The sequence below is a fragment of the Trifolium pratense genome, linkage group LG6, assembly GCF_020283565.1.
Source record: "Trifolium pratense cultivar HEN17-A07 linkage group LG6, ARS_RC_1.1, whole genome shotgun sequence".
NCBI classification, from domain to species: Eukaryota; Viridiplantae; Streptophyta; class Magnoliopsida; order Fabales; family Fabaceae; genus Trifolium; species Trifolium pratense.
This window is the reverse complement of record NC_060064.1, coordinates 44,418,054-44,437,335: the sequence shown is the minus strand read 5'-3', so window position 1 is coordinate 44,437,335 and position 19,282 is coordinate 44,418,054. Positions and strand designations below refer to the sequence as shown.

Genomic DNA, 19,282 nt, shown 5'->3' with positions numbered 1-19,282 from the left:
ATGTGAGTTCAAATTCTACCATCAGATGAAAATTAAATGTTGATCAACATGTAAAAATGATGATATTCGTATAATTTGAAGATGAGCCATAGAGGGCTATAATTAAATCGAGAGATTTACTTTTGTCACCCACTCATTATCTCGCGCCCTACGAATTAACACAAATACTCTCGTTCGTCACTTAGGTAGCGGACACCCTCCAAAAATACTCTATCTTTGTAACGCCCTCCAAAAATACTCTATCTTTGTAACGTCCTCTATTTAAGTGGCGGACGATATTTTTCAAAAAAATTCTCATTTTTATAACATCCGCTACTTAAGTAGCGGAATGATAAAACGAAAAAACCGTAGGGCGTGCAAGAAACTGATAGGGTGACAAAAATAAATTGTTTAAACCAAATAAGAATCAAATACATGGGGTCCTCCAATTGGGCAATAAAGTTCAAATGTACTACTACGAGGACATCACTTAGAGTGTGTTTGGATGAGAGAATTTTTTGAGGTAAAGTAATGTTTTGAGGGAATTCAAATGATTTGAGATGAATTCCATTGTTTGGATGAAAATTTGAAGAATTTTTAAAATGATGGAAATTTATGAAGTATTTTGTTCAAGTTTAATTTAGAGAATTTCAAAATGACACCTAAAACCAAAGAATTTGAAATTCCTTCTTCTCCATAAACTTTTAAAAATTCCTAATTGATCGTAAAACCTAAAATTAGCCGAAAAACTTAAAATCTACGATAAACGCTAAATCGGCCGAAAATCCAAAAAATCGGCAGAAAAAACCTAAAATCGGCCAAAAGCCCAAAAATCGACTATAAACACTAAAATCGGCCGAAAACTCAAAAAATCGGCAGAAAAACCTAAAATCGGCCAGAATTTCAAAAATCGTCTATAAACCCTAAAATCGGACGAAAAACCAAAAATCGACCGTAAACCCAAAAAATCGGCCGAAAAGCTAAAATCGGCCAAAATCAAAAAAATCGACTATAAACCCTAAAATCGGCCGGAAACCCGAAAAATCGGCAAAAAAACCTAAAATCGGCCAAAATTCAAAAAATCGACTATAAACCCTAAAATCGGCCGAAAACCCAAAAAATCGGCCGAAAAACCAAAAATCGACCGAAAACCCAAAAAATTGGCTGAAAACCTAAAATCGGCCAAAATCCAAAAAATCGACTATAAACCCTAAAATCGGCCGGAAACCCGAAAAATCGGCAAAAAAACCTAAAATCGACTATAAATCCTAAAATCGGCCGAAAACCCAAAAAATCGGCCGAAAAACCTAAAATCGACCGAAAACCCAAAATCGGCCAACATCCAAAAAATCGGCCGAAGAATCTAAAATCGTCCCTAAACCCAAAAAACTCGGCGGAAAACCTAAAATCGACCAAAAATCCTGAAATCCGCTATAAACCCCAAAATCGGCCGAAAAACCTAAAATCGACTATAAATCCATTTTTCAGCCGATATTAGGGTTTTAATCAATTTTTGGATTTTTCGCCGATTTTAGGTTTTTCGGTCGATTTTTTGGGTTTACGGTCGATTTTTGGGTTTTCGATTAATTTGTTGGGTTTTCAGCCGATTTTAGAGTTTATAGTCGATTTTAGGGCTTTTGGTCGATTTTAGGTTTTTCAGCCGATTTTGTGTTTACTGTCGATTTTAGGTTTTTCGGGCAATTTTTTCGGATTATCGGCCAATATTATGGTTTTCGGCCGATTTTAGGTTTTTCGGCCGATTTTATGGTTTATAGTCGATTTTAGGTTTTCAGCCGATTTATGGTTTTTGACCGATTTTTTCGGTTTTTCGGCCAATTTTTGGGTTTAGGGTCGATTTTATTAAAATAAATAAAATTAAATGAAGGAAATTCAATTACATTACCCAAACAAAGAATTTTACAATTGATGAAATTTCAACACTTTATCCAAACACTGGAATTTGAAAATCAAGGGAATTCAATTGAATCAATTGAATTGCTTAGTATTTAAAATCCCTTGAATTTCTAGAATCCCTCATCCAAACAGAAACAAGTATGGTGGGTTCTTTACCTCCAATTGAATGCTTGGCTATACATGCATCTTTTGCTTCTTTTTTTTCTTTTTTTTTTTTAAAAGTTTACCTTACCACGTATCCAAGCAAGGCAATGTATCCAAGCAAGGCATCGTATATTTTGCTTCTTTGTTATTCAAATTCAAATTGATGTAAAATTTTGTCAAAAATATGATTCTCTAAATTATTTGTCTATAAATATATGTCTCATTCATCATGTGATCAAACAATATTTTCAACTTTCTCGATTGTTTTTTTTCCCTTCTGACATTGTTGAAACAAAAGAAAACAAGAGAACGTTTAGAGTTTATATATATATATGTTTTTAGGCTTGTATAACCCTAAAACCAAAAAAAAAAAATTAGAAAAAAAAAACGTTGCAAATTATTTCTCTTTTAGTTTGAGTCGTCAATTGTTACTTTAGCTTTAAATTCCATCAACTCTTCAGCTCATCCAACCAGAAAAAACAGAAAAAGGTATAAAATTTGTTGGTAGAGTTTCTCTGATAGTTTGATTCTTGACATTCTCTTCAATTCCTAATTATAATTTCTTGTTTTTCAGCTCATATAAACAGAAGGGAAAAAGTAGAAGAAAACAAATTCAAAATTTTCTGGATTTTGTGCAACTAGTGACTAGAGGTACTCATTTGTTCTTCTTATCATTTGTAATATTAATTTTTTAATGTATTAATTATATCTTATATTTTACATCAAACTTATTATTTTACCGTATTTTAATAATATTAATATTTAATTAAAAAAAATGTAATTCATAATTTGAATATCCAAAACTTGATTCAAATTAAACCACACTAAATTGGACCAGATCAAATCAAATTTTCTTAAGGAGTCATCTAATTTTGAATCGAACCGCAAATAATTTTATTTTCTGATCACATGATGAGTTTTAACCTCAGAACATCCAAACTGCATCCCAAACACCCCTACATATAAAAAACAATATACTCTGACTTTTATTGGACCTCTGTTAGTGGTCGTGTCAGTCCTTAAATAAACATTTTGTTTGAATTTAGTCCTTGTCAAACAGCATTTCCCTTATATATATTATTACGACTTTTGGTTGTCACAGATCAGATCAAAGCGATTCATTCCATTTGAAAACACCATTAAAATCGCTAGTTGTTCCATTCGTGTTTGTAAAGAGGTTATGAGAATTGTTATAGTTTTTTTTTAGATTTTTCTTTTACAAAAGGTAACAAAACCGACCGATCATCAAATCTGTTTGCTTATTGGTTCAAGGTTCAATTGATCGAAATGTAGTTCAACTGGGTTGAACTTTTTAATTAAAAAATGAACTAATATTCCAAAGTTCGCACTATTAAAAAGATAAAATTTCATAAAGTCAATATAAAATTAAAATTTTAGTACATTAGACTTTAAGATACAAGAAATCCTTGTGTCAATAATTTTGAATTCTTACTTTCATATTAAAAGGTTTATTGAAAAAAAGTTAATTTCCATAACACTACAATAGATCCAAAATATACATTAATAAAAGCATTCAAATAGACCAAAAAAAAACATTCGAATACAACTACTAGAGCTGGGTATAAGGTTTGCGGGTCGATTCGTTTAACCTGCAGTTCGTGTGGACCAGCCTGCATACCCACCTCTAACAACTACTATTTTCCTTAACATAAAAACTACTATTAAGTACTGACTTTGTTTAACATTGAAAGACTTCACCAAGTCTTTTACGATGCACAAATCATGAATAATAACTAATATGAATTTTACAAAATTCACCGTTGGATTGACAGTTTATATCATATAGATCACTCATAAATTTTAAAGTAATGGATTATCTATATATGGTATAAACTTTCATTCCAACAATAAATTTTATAAAATTCGTATTCGTTGTAATAATATTCATAATTTATATACCGTGGAAGACTTGAATCACTTATTCACGGTACACTCCCCCTAAGTAACACACCCCCTGAGTCCGTTTGATCTGCAAAATATAAATACTTGACAGAACAGTACATGACAGTACAAGAAAGAACAGCACAGAATAAACATTTAAGGTATTGAACAAAATTTGTATTATACGATGTTTGGTGGACAAAAAGTTATTTTAGTATTTTAGAAAACTTGTGATGAGGACAAAAAGTTGTCATGTGGTTCTGTGGGGGACAATAATTTCAGTTTTTGATCTGTCCCTTGAACCCCAGTTTGTCCAGTACCAAGAACAATTTTAAAATCAATAAACACAGTACGACAGAAGTTGTCATGTCCGGTCATTATTTTTTAGCAAATCAAACAGCCAGTATTAATGCTAGCGTAAAGAACAGCCTAGAAGAATTATGCATGGAAAAATATTAAACAATTGTCAACACTCTCATCGTAAATCTATTACTGATTTATACCAAAAACTTGGTATTCATGCCCTTCCGTATGATGATGGCAATTGGCAAACCAAAAATTCTACAAGAAAATTCAGTAGCAGCCTGCCATCAAATTAACAACATTTGCATACATGATTAAATATTATATAACATAAAAAGTTTTTAAAAAAAATATATGCAATTAGTATTTTACATATACATAATTACGAAGAAATGCATTGTGTCAGGTAAATGTCTTCAAAGAAACACAAATTTAATCTTAATGAGTTATGGTTTTTAGAAGACAATAAGTTCATGGTTTATGTCTTAAAAAAAAGTTTATTGTTTAGTAGGGATAATACTACGGTAGATCACCTTCACAAGTGGTCCACTATTAGTGGCGGAGCCAGAAAAAAAAAATCGGATGGGCCATTTTTATTTTTTTGAAAGGAAACCACTAAAATATTATATAAATTAAATATAAAAATTTAAATTATAATAAGCATAAAATTAATTATCAAGAATTTAATTAAATACTTTAAACATCAAGTGTATAAGTATTGATACATTTAAATTTTTAATCATTTAATCTATTGATACTCAAGAAAAGCAAATGTTTTTAAAGGCAGTATCCTTCCTGTGTCAAAGTCACATACTAACCGTTAAGTAACGCACACATGTTTAACACACTGCGAGCCTTAATAATATATAGTACATTTATGTAATTTTATTAAAATACCATGGGTAATTTTGTAATTTCCAGTGATTTTGTGGTGGGTCATGGCCCTGCCTGACCACCCCTGGCTCCGCTACTGTCCACCATGGACAAGTAGGGACGAGTATCATGGATAAACCAAAATAATCATCCATAACCAATTCATAACCAAATATCATAACCAGATATTAAAACCAAATACCATAACCGGTTTGGTTTTCACAAAACCGGTTATAAAACCGGTTATGTCCATAACCACTTTTATAACCAGTTTTTGGTTTAATAACTTTTTTTTAACACCCGGTTTTTGAGTAAAAAATTCAGTTTTCAAAATTGATTTTTAAAAAATTCAGTTTTCAATTCCTATGGACAAGTGATCTACCGAATACGAATTTTATAAAATTTACCGCTAGATTGAAAGTTTATATCATATAGATTAAAAAATAGGCTTAATTAGTCTATTGGTCCCTTAAAAACATTTTAGGTTTCACAATGGTCCCTTAAAGAAAAAAAATGTCTGGATTGGTCTCTTAAAGAAAAAAAAAAAGTCCGGATTGGTCCCTTAAAGACATATATGTTTGCCATATTGGTCACTTCCGTTAATTTTTAACTCCAAATATAACAAAAAATTTCAATGGTTAAAATTTTAAAAATTAATAAGGTTTTTGGTTGACCACTTACACTTAATGACATCCACAATTTAGTCAACTAAAACTAATGTTTTTTGTAAACAATTGACGGAAAGGACCAATGTGAGAAACAAATGTGTCTTTAAGGGATCAATCCGGACCTTTTTTTTTTCTTTAAGAGACCATTGTGAAACCTAAAATATCTTTAAGCAACAATAAACTAATTAAGCCTAAAAAATATCATATGTTATTCATTTAAGTAGTATGAGGACTCTCAATAATAGTATACTACTCTGTAGAGGAAGTTTCAAGTCCCATAAGAGACTATGCATTTTTGCCACTTTCTAATGCACTTTATTTTTCTTTTGCCTTAAATGCAATTTTGATATCTTATTTTTAATTTTTTGAAGTTTTTATTCCTTTATTTTTAAACCCATATATTTTGGTCTCTGTATTTCATTTTTTCTTGAGTTTTGGTCCTCCACCCAATTTTAGAGTCAATTTTGATGATGTGTCAAAGATATTAATGACGTGCACTACACACTTGGCTAAAACATTATCCATGTCATTAAACTTTTCTTCTATTTCAATAATATTTTTTAAAAAAATATTTTACTTATTAAAATAATAGTATATTAAATTAAAATAAATATTATTGAAATAGAAGAAAAGTTTAAGGACGTGGATCATATTTTGGCCAAGTGAGTAGTGTCACACCATTAATAAAATTGACACATCATTAAAATTTACTCTAAAATTGAGCGGGGGACCAAAACTCAAGAAAAATTGAAATAGGGGAACCAAAATGTTGGTTTTAAAATAAGGGGATAAAAACTTCAAAAAATTGAAAATAGGGGGATCAAAATTGCATTAAGCCTTTTTTTTGGGTTACCAAGATATTGGTACGATGTTTTCACCGCCGTTAGCGATGACTAGTCTCCGTCGGAGAACCTGTGGGGCACACAAGGTGGTTTCTCCCCTCCCAACAGAATATTTTCCATACGCATTAGTTAGAAATCGAATCCCTAACCACGTGCTTAAGGGGACCAAGACTCTTACCACTTGGACCAATTCATTCTTGGTTCTAATGCAATTTATTAAGTTTGTGTTTTCACTAAATTATTAGACTGTACATTTTTTCTCCGTTTAATTGTAAATCACGAACACTGCATGGACCGCCGGGTTTTCTAGTTTTTATCGGTTAAGCTCTGATTTTTCAGATTCAATTCCGGTTCCTATGCAAAATGGTTTTATGGCCTGCTTGAACTGAATTTTAGGAGCGGTTGTGGTTGAACCGGTTGAATCGGCCGGCCCAATTTTCACTATCTTGAAAAATAATCACTTTTAAAAATATTGCATCTATTTGATATATATTTTAAAAATATTAGAATCTAAAAATAATAAGAAAATAACATTAAAATGTGAAGGTTATTTTGTAATTAAAAAAATGGATTAAACATGTCTTTTGACCCTATAAATATCTCATAATTTCATTTTTGATCTTTATAAAAAAATTTAACAATTCTTCAAATATTTTGTCACAATTTAACAAGTTTTTGATCTACTTTTCGGTCAACTGATGTACTCCTATCATTTAAAATTTTCAATTTTATTCAGCAGTCATGTTTAGTAATCGTGATTTCTCGTTCATTCATGATTTCTCGTTGAAGCTACAAATTAAAATACTAATTAATGAACTTAAACTAAAGTTAGTCCAATTTCATTGATTTTGTAATTTTCTTTTCTCTCTCTTTCATTCCATGATACCAAATCAAAGACACCATAAGCATATGTACTTATGAAGAAGATTATCTCATCTTTATCTTGGTCTTAGGTAGAAAGGAAGAAAAAATTCACTTTCGGTGTGAATTGTCCTTATCTTGGTCTTACTGTAAAATAAAATGTTAACCTCATATTTTCTCAATTGCTTGCTTTCAGTCTCAACACAAGTCATAAGGAACGGACACTGATAACAATTTCTGCCCAATGGATACCATCATTTCCTTTGTTGGAAGCATAGCACCGAATGCTTTTGCTCCTATTCGAAGAGAAGTGAGTTATTTGATACGCTACGAACGTAATTTCACCAAGCTAAGTGGTTCTGTTTGCGATCTTCAAGCTTTAGGAGAAGAAATAAAGCATAGGGTGGAAGCTGAAAGAAGAAATGGAAAAATAATTGAAGTTGTTGTTCAAAATTGGTTGGTGGAGGTGAACGAGGTCATTGAAAGGGCAAATCAGCTCCTGGAAGATCCTCGTCGTCGAGAGGTTGGGTGTTCGGGCTGGTCTTTCCCTAATTTGATTTTACGACATAAGCTTGGCAAAAAGGCTACAAAGATAGCAAATGATGTTGTTGAAGTTAAGGGAAGAAGAAGTGATTTCAATGAAGTTGGTTACCTTCCTGCTCTATATGAAATTGCCTCTTCTTCTGCCACATGTGTTGGTGAAAAGTTTGAGACAAGGGAGTTATTTAAGGAGGGCATCTTGAAGGCTCTCAAGGATCCTAAAGCATGCAACATTGGAGTCTATGGTTTCGGTGGGGTGGGTAAGACCTTTCTGGTGAACGAAGTCGCTGATATAGCTAAACAACAAAAATTGTTCGATGCAGTGGTTATCGCCCATGTATCCAAAACTCCAGATATTAAGAAAATTCAAGTGGTGATTGCAGATATGTTGGGTCTGACATTTCCAGAAGAAAGTACTGATGCTAGAGCTATCCGCCTAAGGCAGAGAATTGAAGCTGAGAAATCCGTCCTTGTTATTCTAGATGATATTTGGCAGCCACTTGATCTGGAAAAAGTAGGAATTCCATCCAACAAAGAACACATTGGTTGCAAATTGTTGATGACCTCTAGAACTCAAGATGTGTTGCAGCAAATGGCCGTCCAAAAGGATTTGATCACTTTCAGACTTGAAGTTCTAAGTGAAGTAGAAACATGGAGCTTGTTTCAATCTATGGCAGGGGGTGTGGTTAAAGATATTAGTTTCAAAGATGTAGCAACTCAAATTGCCAAACAATGTAAAGGTTTGCCTCTTCTCATAAGGACAATGGCAACCGGATTGAAAAGTAAGAATATTTCAGCTTGGAAAGATGCATTGAGCCGATTACAAAGTGTTGTTGATGCAGAAATGGATGTCATAGTTCACTCTGTTTTAGAGTTGAGTTACAACTGGTTGGCAAGTGACGAAATCCAGGCACTCTTCTTGCTTTCTGCTGTACTAGGAGACTTTGATAATACTGAAGATTACTTATTGAAAGTTACAATGGGTTTGGACATATTCAAGAATATAAGTACCGTGGATGCTGCAAGAAACAGACTTCAGAGTATAATTGAATCATTGAAAGCATCTTGCATGATACTTGAAGGTAATAAGAGAAGTCGGCGTATCCAAATGCATGACCTTGTTCGTGATGTTGGTATCTCCATAGCATGTAGGAATAAAGATGTTTATATGTTGAAACCAAAGACTGGTTTGAAGGAATATCTTACCGTGGATTTTCCGAAAATGTGCTCACAGATCATCTTAGATAATTGTCTTTTACAAGAGCTTCCAAAAACGTTAGATTGTCCTAATCTTGAACTTTTTGTTTTGTACAGTGAAAATCGTTCTTTAGAAATCCCAGATACTATTTTTGATGGGATAGGAAGCCTTAAAGTGTTAGATTTAACACTTTTGAACTTGTCTTCATTACCCACTTGTTTTTGTTCCCTAACAGGCCTTCAGACATTGTGTTTGGACCAATGCATTTTGGGAAATATGGATATAATAGGAGATTTGAAAAACTTAAAAATTCTTAGCCTTCTTAAATCTTCGATGATGAAATTGCCAAGCCAAATAAGGGAAATGACTCAACTAAGAATGCTTGATTTGAGCAATTCTGGAATAGAAGTCATCCCATCCAACATCATTTCAAGCTTGTCTAACTTAGAGGAGCTGTATATGGGCAATATCTCCATCAAGTGGGAAGATGAGAATTCAGTCGAGCAAAAAGAAAATGATATCCTTGCTGAGCTTCAACAATTGTACAACTTGACAGCTCTAGAATTTCAAATTCACAAGGCTCGGCCTTTGCCAAACTTAAATTCAATGTTTGAAAAGCTGCAAAGATATAAAATAGCCATCGGAGATGTATGGGAATGGTCTGACATTAACGACACAACCTTGAAAACACTGATGCTCAAACTGGATACCAGCATACATTCGGAGCTGGGGATTAAAGCATTAATTAAAGGGGTCGAGAATTTGTACATGGATGAAGTAGATGGCATTCAGAATGTGTTGTATGAAATGAACGGGGAAGGTTTTCCATTGTTGAGGCACCTCCACATCCAAAACAATACAAAAATAAAGCACATAGTTTACTCTATGGAGAGGAACCAAGTCTATGTTTCCTTTCCCATCTTGGAAACTCTTTCAATTAATAATCTTGAAAATTTGGAGCAGATATGTCATGGCCTGCCTGATATTAATTCTTTTGGCAAGCTCAGCGTTATCAAAGCAAAAAATTGTGCCCAATTGACATATCTTCTCTCCTTATCAATGGTTAAAAGTCTTTCCAATCTTTCTGAGATCGAAGTTTGTGAATGCAATTCTATGAAGAATATAGTGCTCGGAGACTTGCCTGATGAAAAAGTAGAGTTTCGTTCTTTGTGTTCTTTAACTTTACAACACTTGGATACACTTGATAACTTTTTCTCTTATGAGCTGATGACATCTTCGATAACTTCTCCACGGCCATTTTTTAGTGCTCAGGTATGTTACTATTTTACTTTTAAGCTTAGTTATATTAAATGGTTGTGTTTGAAACTTTTTACAAGTCTAATCTATAAATTAACAAGGATTGTTAATAAACACTTATTATTTTAATTAATTTATTCAATTAACTGATGGGAAACTGATTTAGAGATCAGCAAAACCAAACAAAAATAATAAGAAGCTTTTAATTCAGTCGTGCAACCACAGTGGACATTGTTAGAGAATATATAATTTGAAAGATAACATGCTTGAACAAGGTAGAAGCTAAGTTACGTTGGAGAAAACTAGTCAATTTTCAATAAAACGCTATTATTGTCACTCTAATCTTTCAATTATGATTTTTGTTAATTTGTTTTTATATAGGTTGCATTCCCTGATTTGACAACCCTTAAATTGAGCTCACTCAATTTAGATAAAATTTGGAATGACAATCAACATTCTATGTACAACTTGTCAGTCTTGATTGTGGAGAACTGTGGTGAGCTAAAGTACTTATTTTCTTCTACCATGGTTGAAACTTTTGTTAACCTCAAACGGGTTGAAATTAGTAAATGTAATTCGATGAATGAGATAATAGCTACAGAAAGGAGAAACGATGTTACTATTGCATTGAATGAGGTATGGTAATCTTACTATTTTGACATTAAAACATTAATTTTAAATTTGTGTTTTACTCAATATTTACCATGATACAAGTTATTAATGATTTCATACGGAATTGTGAATTATAGGTTCCATTTCCCAAATTGGAGACAATCGTGGTGAAGGACATGGAAAATTTAAAGACAGTGTGGCATTACCAATTTGACACAGTGAAGACGTTGGAAGTCGAAAATTGTGAGAAAATTGTGGTTGTTTTTCCTTCCTCAATGCAGAAGACTTGTCATAATCTGGAGATGTTAGTGGTTAAGGATTGTGCTTTAGTGGAACTTATATTTGAATTGAGTTCTAGTGAAAATAGCAGCATAGAAAGTGAAACACAGTTGAAGGTAATTAATTTAGCTCAATTGCCGAAGCTGAAAAAGATATGGAGCAGAGATCCTGAAGGAATTCTTAGTTTTCATAATCTACAAAATGTTGATCTAAATAAATGTGATAGTATGGAGTATGTATTTCCATTTTCTGTAGCCACTGGCTGCCGACATCTCGAAAAACTTCATATAAAATGGTGTTTGGAAATAAAGGAAATTGTTTCAGAGAAGACAGGATCTACTTGTGCAAGTCCCACATTTGAGTTTAATAAGCTAAATACTATATTGCTTGATGGCTTACATTCACTCAAGGGCTTCTATGCAGGAAATCATATTCTACGATGCCCCTCTTTGAGAAGACTAAATGTTTTAGAATGTGCCCAGTTGAATTTATTCCTCAAAGATGTTAAGAAAGATAATCTCTCAGATTTATTCCAACCACTTTTCATTGTGGAAGAGGTATGTATCATATAAATTTACCCCTTTGTCCCTAATCTTTCTCACTTTTAGATATGGGCACACATGTTAAGAAATAATTAATTTAGATAGGTTTATGCAATTGTACCCTTAATTTATTTATTTAATAAAGTAAAATTCATTTAAATGCATAGATTTGGTTTTTGTACGTAAGGGTACAAAAGGAAAAATATCATTAATTGTATCTTGATTTCAAAAACAAAAAAAAAAAATCAAAGTTTTGAAACAAAAATGCTTAAAGGACCAAAGACCACGGATGGATGGATGGCGGTAACCATATACATGAAAATTACATTTGTTACTACCCTTAAGCCACTTTTCACAACACGAGTGTATCGTATAATACTTCATTATCTAGTCAAAACTTTAGGTAGTTTGTGTTAAATCTAAATTATTCTAGTAAGCTAATTCATATTGTTGATAAGTTGGCTTGGTGTGCAAGCAACTAAGTGAAAGTGTAACTAATTGCTTATGAAGCAAGTTAGTTAGTTAGTGAGTTTGTTAGAGTCAGTTAGAGTTTGTTCTACCTAGGTTGTTAGAGTTTGTTAGGTGGTTATTAGTTGGTTAGGGCCTAAGAGAATCACCAACCTTTGTGGTGATCTAGTATAAAGAGCTTGGCTCATATTAGTGTGTGTAATCAACTATTTTCCCCTAATAATCATCTTCTTCAATCCTTCAGTTACAACAGTTTTCTTTCTTTCCATTCATTCACCATTGTTGCAGCAGCAAGAACAGTAGATCCTGCATCGTGCTCATAGGCCAGGCCTAGTGACAGTGCAGCGCGCGCGTGTGTTTCTTGCCTGCTTGCCAAGCCTGTGCAGGCCAAAGTGATTTGTGCTAAGCCTAAGCTGCGCCAACAGTTTGAAAAATCAAAATTTAAAACTTTCAATGATGTTAATTTTTAAGTGAACATTAAATTTTGATTTCTTTTGAATTGTTCTTTATATATATTTTAGGTGATTCCAAACTTGGAGTGGATGACAATAAACGATAGGGATGCTATGGTGATATTGAAATCACAAAATTTAGATTCCCTCTTTAACAAATTGACATTTCTTGCTTTGTCCGATTATAAGAATGATGAGGCTACATTTCCTTACTGGTTTCTCCAAAATGCACGTTCTCTTGAACACCTAGTTGTTTTAGACAGTTCCTTCAAGAAGATATTTGAAGATGAAAGACTAGTGAGTATGAAAATTCACACATGCCTCAAAAAGTTGTGGCTTTTTCGATTACCTAAACTTCAGCATATATGTGAAGATGGATCTCGAATTCACCCACTTCTTGAGCATCTTGAAGTCTTATTTATTCATGATTGTCCTAGTTTGACAAATTTGTTGTTGCCTTCCTCCGTCAACTTTAGTCACCTGACATATTTGGAGATAACAAAATGCAATAAACTGGTAAATTTAATATCATCCTCGACTGCGCAAAGTTTGGTAAAACTCACAGTATTGAAGGTACAGAACTGTGACTCACTACAAGAAATAATAACGGGAAAGGAAAATGTTGATATTGCATTTGTTAGTCTTAAAAGATTGATGCTCAAAGGTTTGCCAAGCCTCAACAACTTTTGCTTAAGTAAGTGTTTCTTGAAGTTTCCATTGTTGGAGTATGTAGTTGTGAGCAACTGTCCTGTCATGGAGATATTCTCTGAGGGAAACACAAGCACACCAAGTCTTCGAAATGTCAAAATTGAAGAAAATGTTGAAGAATGTTATTGGAAGGGGAACCTAAATGATACCATAAAAAAGATGTTTGAAGATAAGGTATGTATTGATTTCTTAGTTAACAATATTTACATACCTTCCATTCATTTACTTTACCAGCTATGTTATCTGACTTGTTCTATTTGTTTCACCTCCTTTGGAACTAGTCCTTGTCATAAAAACCGGTCTGGTCCTGGTTTGGCATGCTGTGGCGTGAGGTATTTGAAAGTCCCGAAATGATGCTATCTACTCCGACAAGGTTTAGAGTATTGAACAATTGGTGGATGAGTTAAATTATTTTCTTGAAAATGGTTGTTGATCCTCTGTCACCTGGAGTGTGCTTCTTTTAGCCTTTTGCAGTGTGGATTATTTTGTTCTTTTATTTAAATTATTCTGTTCTGTAGGCTCTTGCTTCTCCTGTAATTGGGTTGAAGTAAAGTATCTTGTAATTGTTTCAAAAAAAAAAAAAAGGTATCATCATAAATTATTCTCCTGTATTGTTGAAGTTATTCTGCTTAATGAATTATCATCATAAACATTCAAGTTATCAACTTGTTATGCCATAAACCTTATGTGGACCAGATCACTTTAATTTGGTTAATTAAAATAATGGCCCTAGCATATTAAACATTACATGTGTGAACCAAAACTTCTAACATTTCATCCTGAAGGTGAGTATGTAGGGAAACCTGATGTCTCTCTTTGCATAATATATTGTTCCTACCAACTGAGTAATGCTCACGGGAACACTATAAGAAACTTTTCCATTGTTCCTGTACAAAAGCTTCGGTAGAGATTTGATCAGTGAAGCAAACTCGATTGAGGGGGGAGGGAGGGTTCTTCGATATAGACCTACGCTCGCTTGCCATACACAAGGTAGAGATGTTCCGGGTTTTTTTTTTTGAAAACTTGGTATCCGGCCTTAGGACCGACTAATCCAAGGGGACCAATCCCACCGCCCACTTGCGGGGGCCCCATTTAAAGCCAGAGTTTTTTTTTGCTCTGTATGGACTTAGCCCACCGAAATTGGCACCAGTGGGAATCGAACCTGAGACCTTGAGAGGAGCATACTTCAAGGGCCCAAGCCAACACTACTTGACTGATGATAAATTTCGCAAGTGCACGAAAATCACGTAGTAATAAAAATATCGATCCACAGGGATTGTGTGATCAAACTAGTCGAACGGTGTTCATAGACATTATACAAAAAATACACATGAATTGGGGGTATGTTGAGTAATGAATTGCTAGAAAATGTGCTTTGATATATTGGAAAAGCGAGGTAGAATCATCGGAATCGCCTAGTCTATAGCTAACCGCATGCAACCTACAATGTCATAAGATCTACTCAAGTGTTCACAACTAGATCGACAAATTAGTGAATCGCAATCTCTTGTCAAAATCCACTCTATTCGTTGTCGATACTCCCCCGATCTCTCGGGCGGAAGCTACCTACAACGAATGATATTAACGCGCGTCAATCGTTCGCTACACTCTATGCCTCAATCTCTCGACCGGAGACACTCGAGTGCTCAATACAATTCAGTTCAGACATTAAATCAATACTCTCGCACGTGACTTAACTCAAAATCATTATAACACTAATGAAGGATTATAAAGCATTAGAAACAGACTTGAATTGAATGAACACTATAAAGAGAGTATGATCTTACACAATTGCAGGTTACATTCAGCTGAACTACATCCTAAACTATCCTAGATTCTACCTCCGAGGGAGTTTAGCTCCTCATCGTTCTTCGTACGCTTCCTCGCTTCATTGCCACGGCTTGTGAATCCATGATCTGATGCGCTTGGAGCTCTCCGCTGGAGTGTTGAATCACGATCTTCCAGTTCCAAAACCAGAATGTAGTGAAAAGATGCAGAATTTTCCAACCCGAAAACAGAATTATGCAGAAAATATATATACAGAATGCAACCACGCCGCGCGCCAGATCTATCACGCCGCGCGTGGTTGCAAATCCATCAACTACGCCGCGCGTGGTAACAGAATCACGCGGCGCGTGATCAAGTCAGAGAGCAATCTTCATCTTCAGCAAAGCTTCACGCCGCGCGTAGTAAGGCATCACGCCGCGCGTAGTCAAGTCAGAGAGCAACCCAGTTCCTGAACCAAGCCTCACGCCGCGCGTGGTCAAGTATCACGCCGCGCGTGATCAGAGTAAAAATCCTGGCTCCCTGTGAGCTCCATCACGCGGCGCGTGATGGGCTACGCCCCCAGCGTAGTGAAAATCATTCATTTCCTGCAGTTTTTCCTGTTTTCTTGCAAAACAAGTAATCAAGCTAACGGTTAGATTTCTCTCATATTTATTGCTAAAAACCTACTAAAATGTATCTAATGTTGCTAAAATAGGCATGGATTAGAGAGTGTGACGATTTGTCATCATTGACCAACCCCAAGTGGGTTTAAATCCTGGATCTTCCATTTATGTGTGTTTCATGTGGTTTTAATCATTCTGTCTTCGGAGAAAGACCATATTTTGAAGGTTATATAAATTTACAACTATGAATCCATAGTTCAGATATATTGTTTTCTATTTGCAGGTTTCTATACTAAAACAGGCTCAAATTTTACACCTTTCCAATCATAAACATTGAAAGCCAAAATAGGTCCTCTATCATATATATCTTCTTTGAAAATTAAATACATTCTTCACATATTATCCAAATACACACAAACAATATACATATTCACATACCACTAGCTATAAAAAATTTAAAATGACAATAAAAAATAATGAAAAGGTACAATATTACTAAGCATCAATCATTTCCATGGTATTGAAGCATCTCAACAACTCTACTCATAGTAGGCCTTGAATCTCTTTCATCCACAACACAATCCAAAGCAACTTTAGCTAAAATCTCCATCTTACTCTTATCATAATTTAATCCAATATTAGGATCAACAATTTCCTCCAACCAAGATATGCTACTCCCTCTTTTTTCTCTCACCCATGTAACCAATCTTCCATCACTTTCCTCTTCTCCATTAACAATTTTGAAACATGTAGTTGGACTTTTTCCTGTTATCATTTCCAACACAACAATTCCATAGCTATAAACATCAACCTTAGATGTTATTGGCAAGTTGAAAATCCACTCAGGTGCCATATATCCTCTTGTTCCTCTAATCATAGACACGCTCGAATTGTTGAGGTTGTTTCTGTTTTTGAGCTTTGACAATCCAAAATCCGCTAACTTGGGTTGAAAGTTAGAATCAAGAAGTATATTCTGCGGCTTTATATCACAATGTAAAATCCACTCTAAACATTCTTCATGTAGATATGCTAAAACTCTTGCTATTGCTAAAGCGATTTTGAATCTTTTACTCCAATCAAGTTTATTAGATGAGAGGTTTTCTGCTAAAGAACCATTTTCCATGTACTCATAAACCAATAGTCTATATTTTCCCTCAGCGCAATATCCCCACATTTCAATCAGATTCATGTGATTAAGCCTTCCAATGATGCCTACTTCAGCGAGAAACTCCCCTTCTCCTCCTTGTTGAGCATTGTAAAGTCTCTTTATTGCAGCATGTCTTTCATCAGATAATAGGCCTTTGTATACAACACCTCCTCCACCTCTTCCGATCTCTTGACTGAACCCTTTTGTTGCTTTCTTTAGCTCCAAGTAACTAAATTTTCTAAACCCGATATCCGCTAGATGGTAGCCCTGTTGGTCTGCATAAGTCTTTTGGTTCGACCTAAATAGAGAACACCAAATGACAAAAATGCAGACCGTTTGAAAAGCTCCAATCGCGGTGGCAAACCATAGAAAAAACTTCACAAAATGATTCTCGCCTCCGTTGACATAAACTCGTTGAAGTTTTTCAGAGCAAACATCGTTGTTGCTTGGATTGGAAGTTTGTTTCAAAGAAAAAGTATTACCTTTAGGTAATCTCAAATAGGTAGATCCTTTGAAAATGGGATAATACCTTCCATTTTGCAACTGTGTTTTTGTAAAACATCTATAGAAGCCATGTTTCTCCCAATATGAGAATTGAAATGCTTTACAATTACAATCTTGTAAGCATAAATCCACACAAGTACTAAAGTTACAAATTTCAATATAATGAAAGTCATATCCATAAAACTCAACATTTTTCATCTCTAAGAAGGTTGACTCACTTTTGTTGCAAGTGAAATCAAACATAGGCTCACAACCATAAGACCAATCATTAGGATTCTTCATTCTATACCCTGGAATACAAGAGCACTTTCTTCCAAGTTTAGGACTATAGCTACATGTACTATTAGCTCCACAAACTCCATGAACTGTGCAAGTACCAGAAAAGGCTTGCCATGAAACATACCAATTCTGTGAGACATTAATTCTGCTATAAACTCTCACAACACCATCAGAATCTAATTTCATTATTCTTTGCATAACAGATCCATAATCAGAAGTAGTAAAAGTGAAATTATCTGATGAATAGAACTCACCAAAAGAACCCAACACTGCAATTCTGCTACTATTGAAATTAGATCTGCCAACATCCCAACTTAGAAGCCAAGGTTTTGGCCAGTAAGAGCTAGAAACATCGCGACCGTTGTAATGAAGACCGAGAATATTTTCATCGTCAAAGAAGAACTGGTAGAAGCCAGAAGAATGATTAGTGTCACTTCTTGAAGCTACAAGCTTTGTATATCTTGTAAGGGGTTGACCAGGAACAAGAGTATCTGTTGGAGAATCAAAACTCTGCCACAAAATTTTGGTTCCTTGAAGTTCAAGCAACACAAGATTTCCATCATTTTTGAGATGCAACTCTAATGGTTCCAATGATGCTGTTTTTGAAGACCAAACATTGTTTAAAGAAACATCAAGCAAGACAATGTTTCCTGTGTTTAAAAGGGTGAGTTTTGATCGTTTTCCGTTAACGGGTTGGTCCCGATTCGCCATCCAAACGATTGTGTTTTTGTGGTTGAGTGAATTTGGTTCTGTGAACCATATTGCAAAGGAATATGCATTTTGACCAATGGAAATAAAGCCAGCAGAGAACATACCATTATGTGAGATTAGTTTATCTTCTGGATTTTCTACAGAGAGGGATGAACCTTTTCTAAGTGATGATGATGATGATGATGAAGAAGATGAAAATTGGAATGAAGAAGATGAAAAAACAGTGTGAATGAGAAATCCATATTATTCATGAAAGCAATGCAATCTCTTGAAATGGCATTTTCTATTTATGTACTACTATAATACATTAAATTAAGCTATCAAATCAAAATTGGAAAGAGAAAAATATAAATTTGTCATTAAGTTGACTTTTTTTTGTAAGTTGCTAATTAATTTTTTTATAATATACCGTAATCTATAGAAATTAAAGAGGGTAACACCAAATACATTAATTATTCAATGAATTTAGAAAGGTGAAATGTTTCTTATAAAAAGAATCGGAAGAAGTAGTTCTTTTGTCTCTCTAATTATAAGACCCTTTTTTAAAATAAATAAAAAAATTATCTCTTAATATATAAGACAGTTTTCAACATTTAACATGCATTATCAATAGGAGAACATATATATTTTTTTCTCCAATTAGAAGTGTAATAGGAGAACATATATTATGTTTTTCTCTCTTGCTATATCAATAATTTGTAGGGATAGA

The 19,282-nt window shown here is 34.0% G+C and overlaps 1 protein-coding gene and 1 pseudogene across 1 annotated transcript; one reads left to right on the top strand and one right to left on the bottom strand.

Moving 5' to 3' along the window:
• The first annotated feature begins 2,221 nt into the window (after positions 1–2,221).
• On the top strand, positions 2,222–14,153 carry LOC123888074 (disease resistance protein At4g27190-like). The gene is made up of 7 exons (XM_045937036.1): positions 2,222–2,526; positions 2,612–2,688; positions 7,683–10,496; positions 10,863–11,117; positions 11,231–11,929; positions 12,904–13,716; positions 13,824–14,153. Exons 3-7 carry the CDS (start codon positions 7,731–7,733, stop codon positions 13,833–13,835), a joined length of 4,545 nt encoding a protein of 1,514 aa, XP_045792992.1. The 5' UTR covers positions 2,222–2,526; positions 2,612–2,688; positions 7,683–7,730; the 3' UTR covers positions 13,836–14,153.
• A 2,106-nt stretch (positions 14,154–16,259) lies between these two features.
• LOC123888079 lies at positions 16,260–18,815 on the bottom strand (annotated as a pseudogene).
• Positions 18,816–19,282: the final 467 nt, after the last annotated feature.

Excerpts from the sequence above, each read along its gene's own strand:
- LOC123888074 (XM_045937036.1), top strand. The coding sequence starts at position 7,731 with ATGGATACCATCATTTCCTTTGTTGGAAGCATAGCACCGAATGCTTTT. Across the intron at positions 10,497-10,862 it reads GGCCATTTTTTAGTGCTCAG|GTTGCATTCCCTGATTTGAC; the intron begins GTATGTTACTAT and ends GTTTTTATATAG. Across the intron at positions 11,118-11,230 it reads TTACTATTGCATTGAATGAG|GTTCCATTTCCCAAATTGGA; the intron begins GTATGGTAATCT and ends TGTGAATTATAG.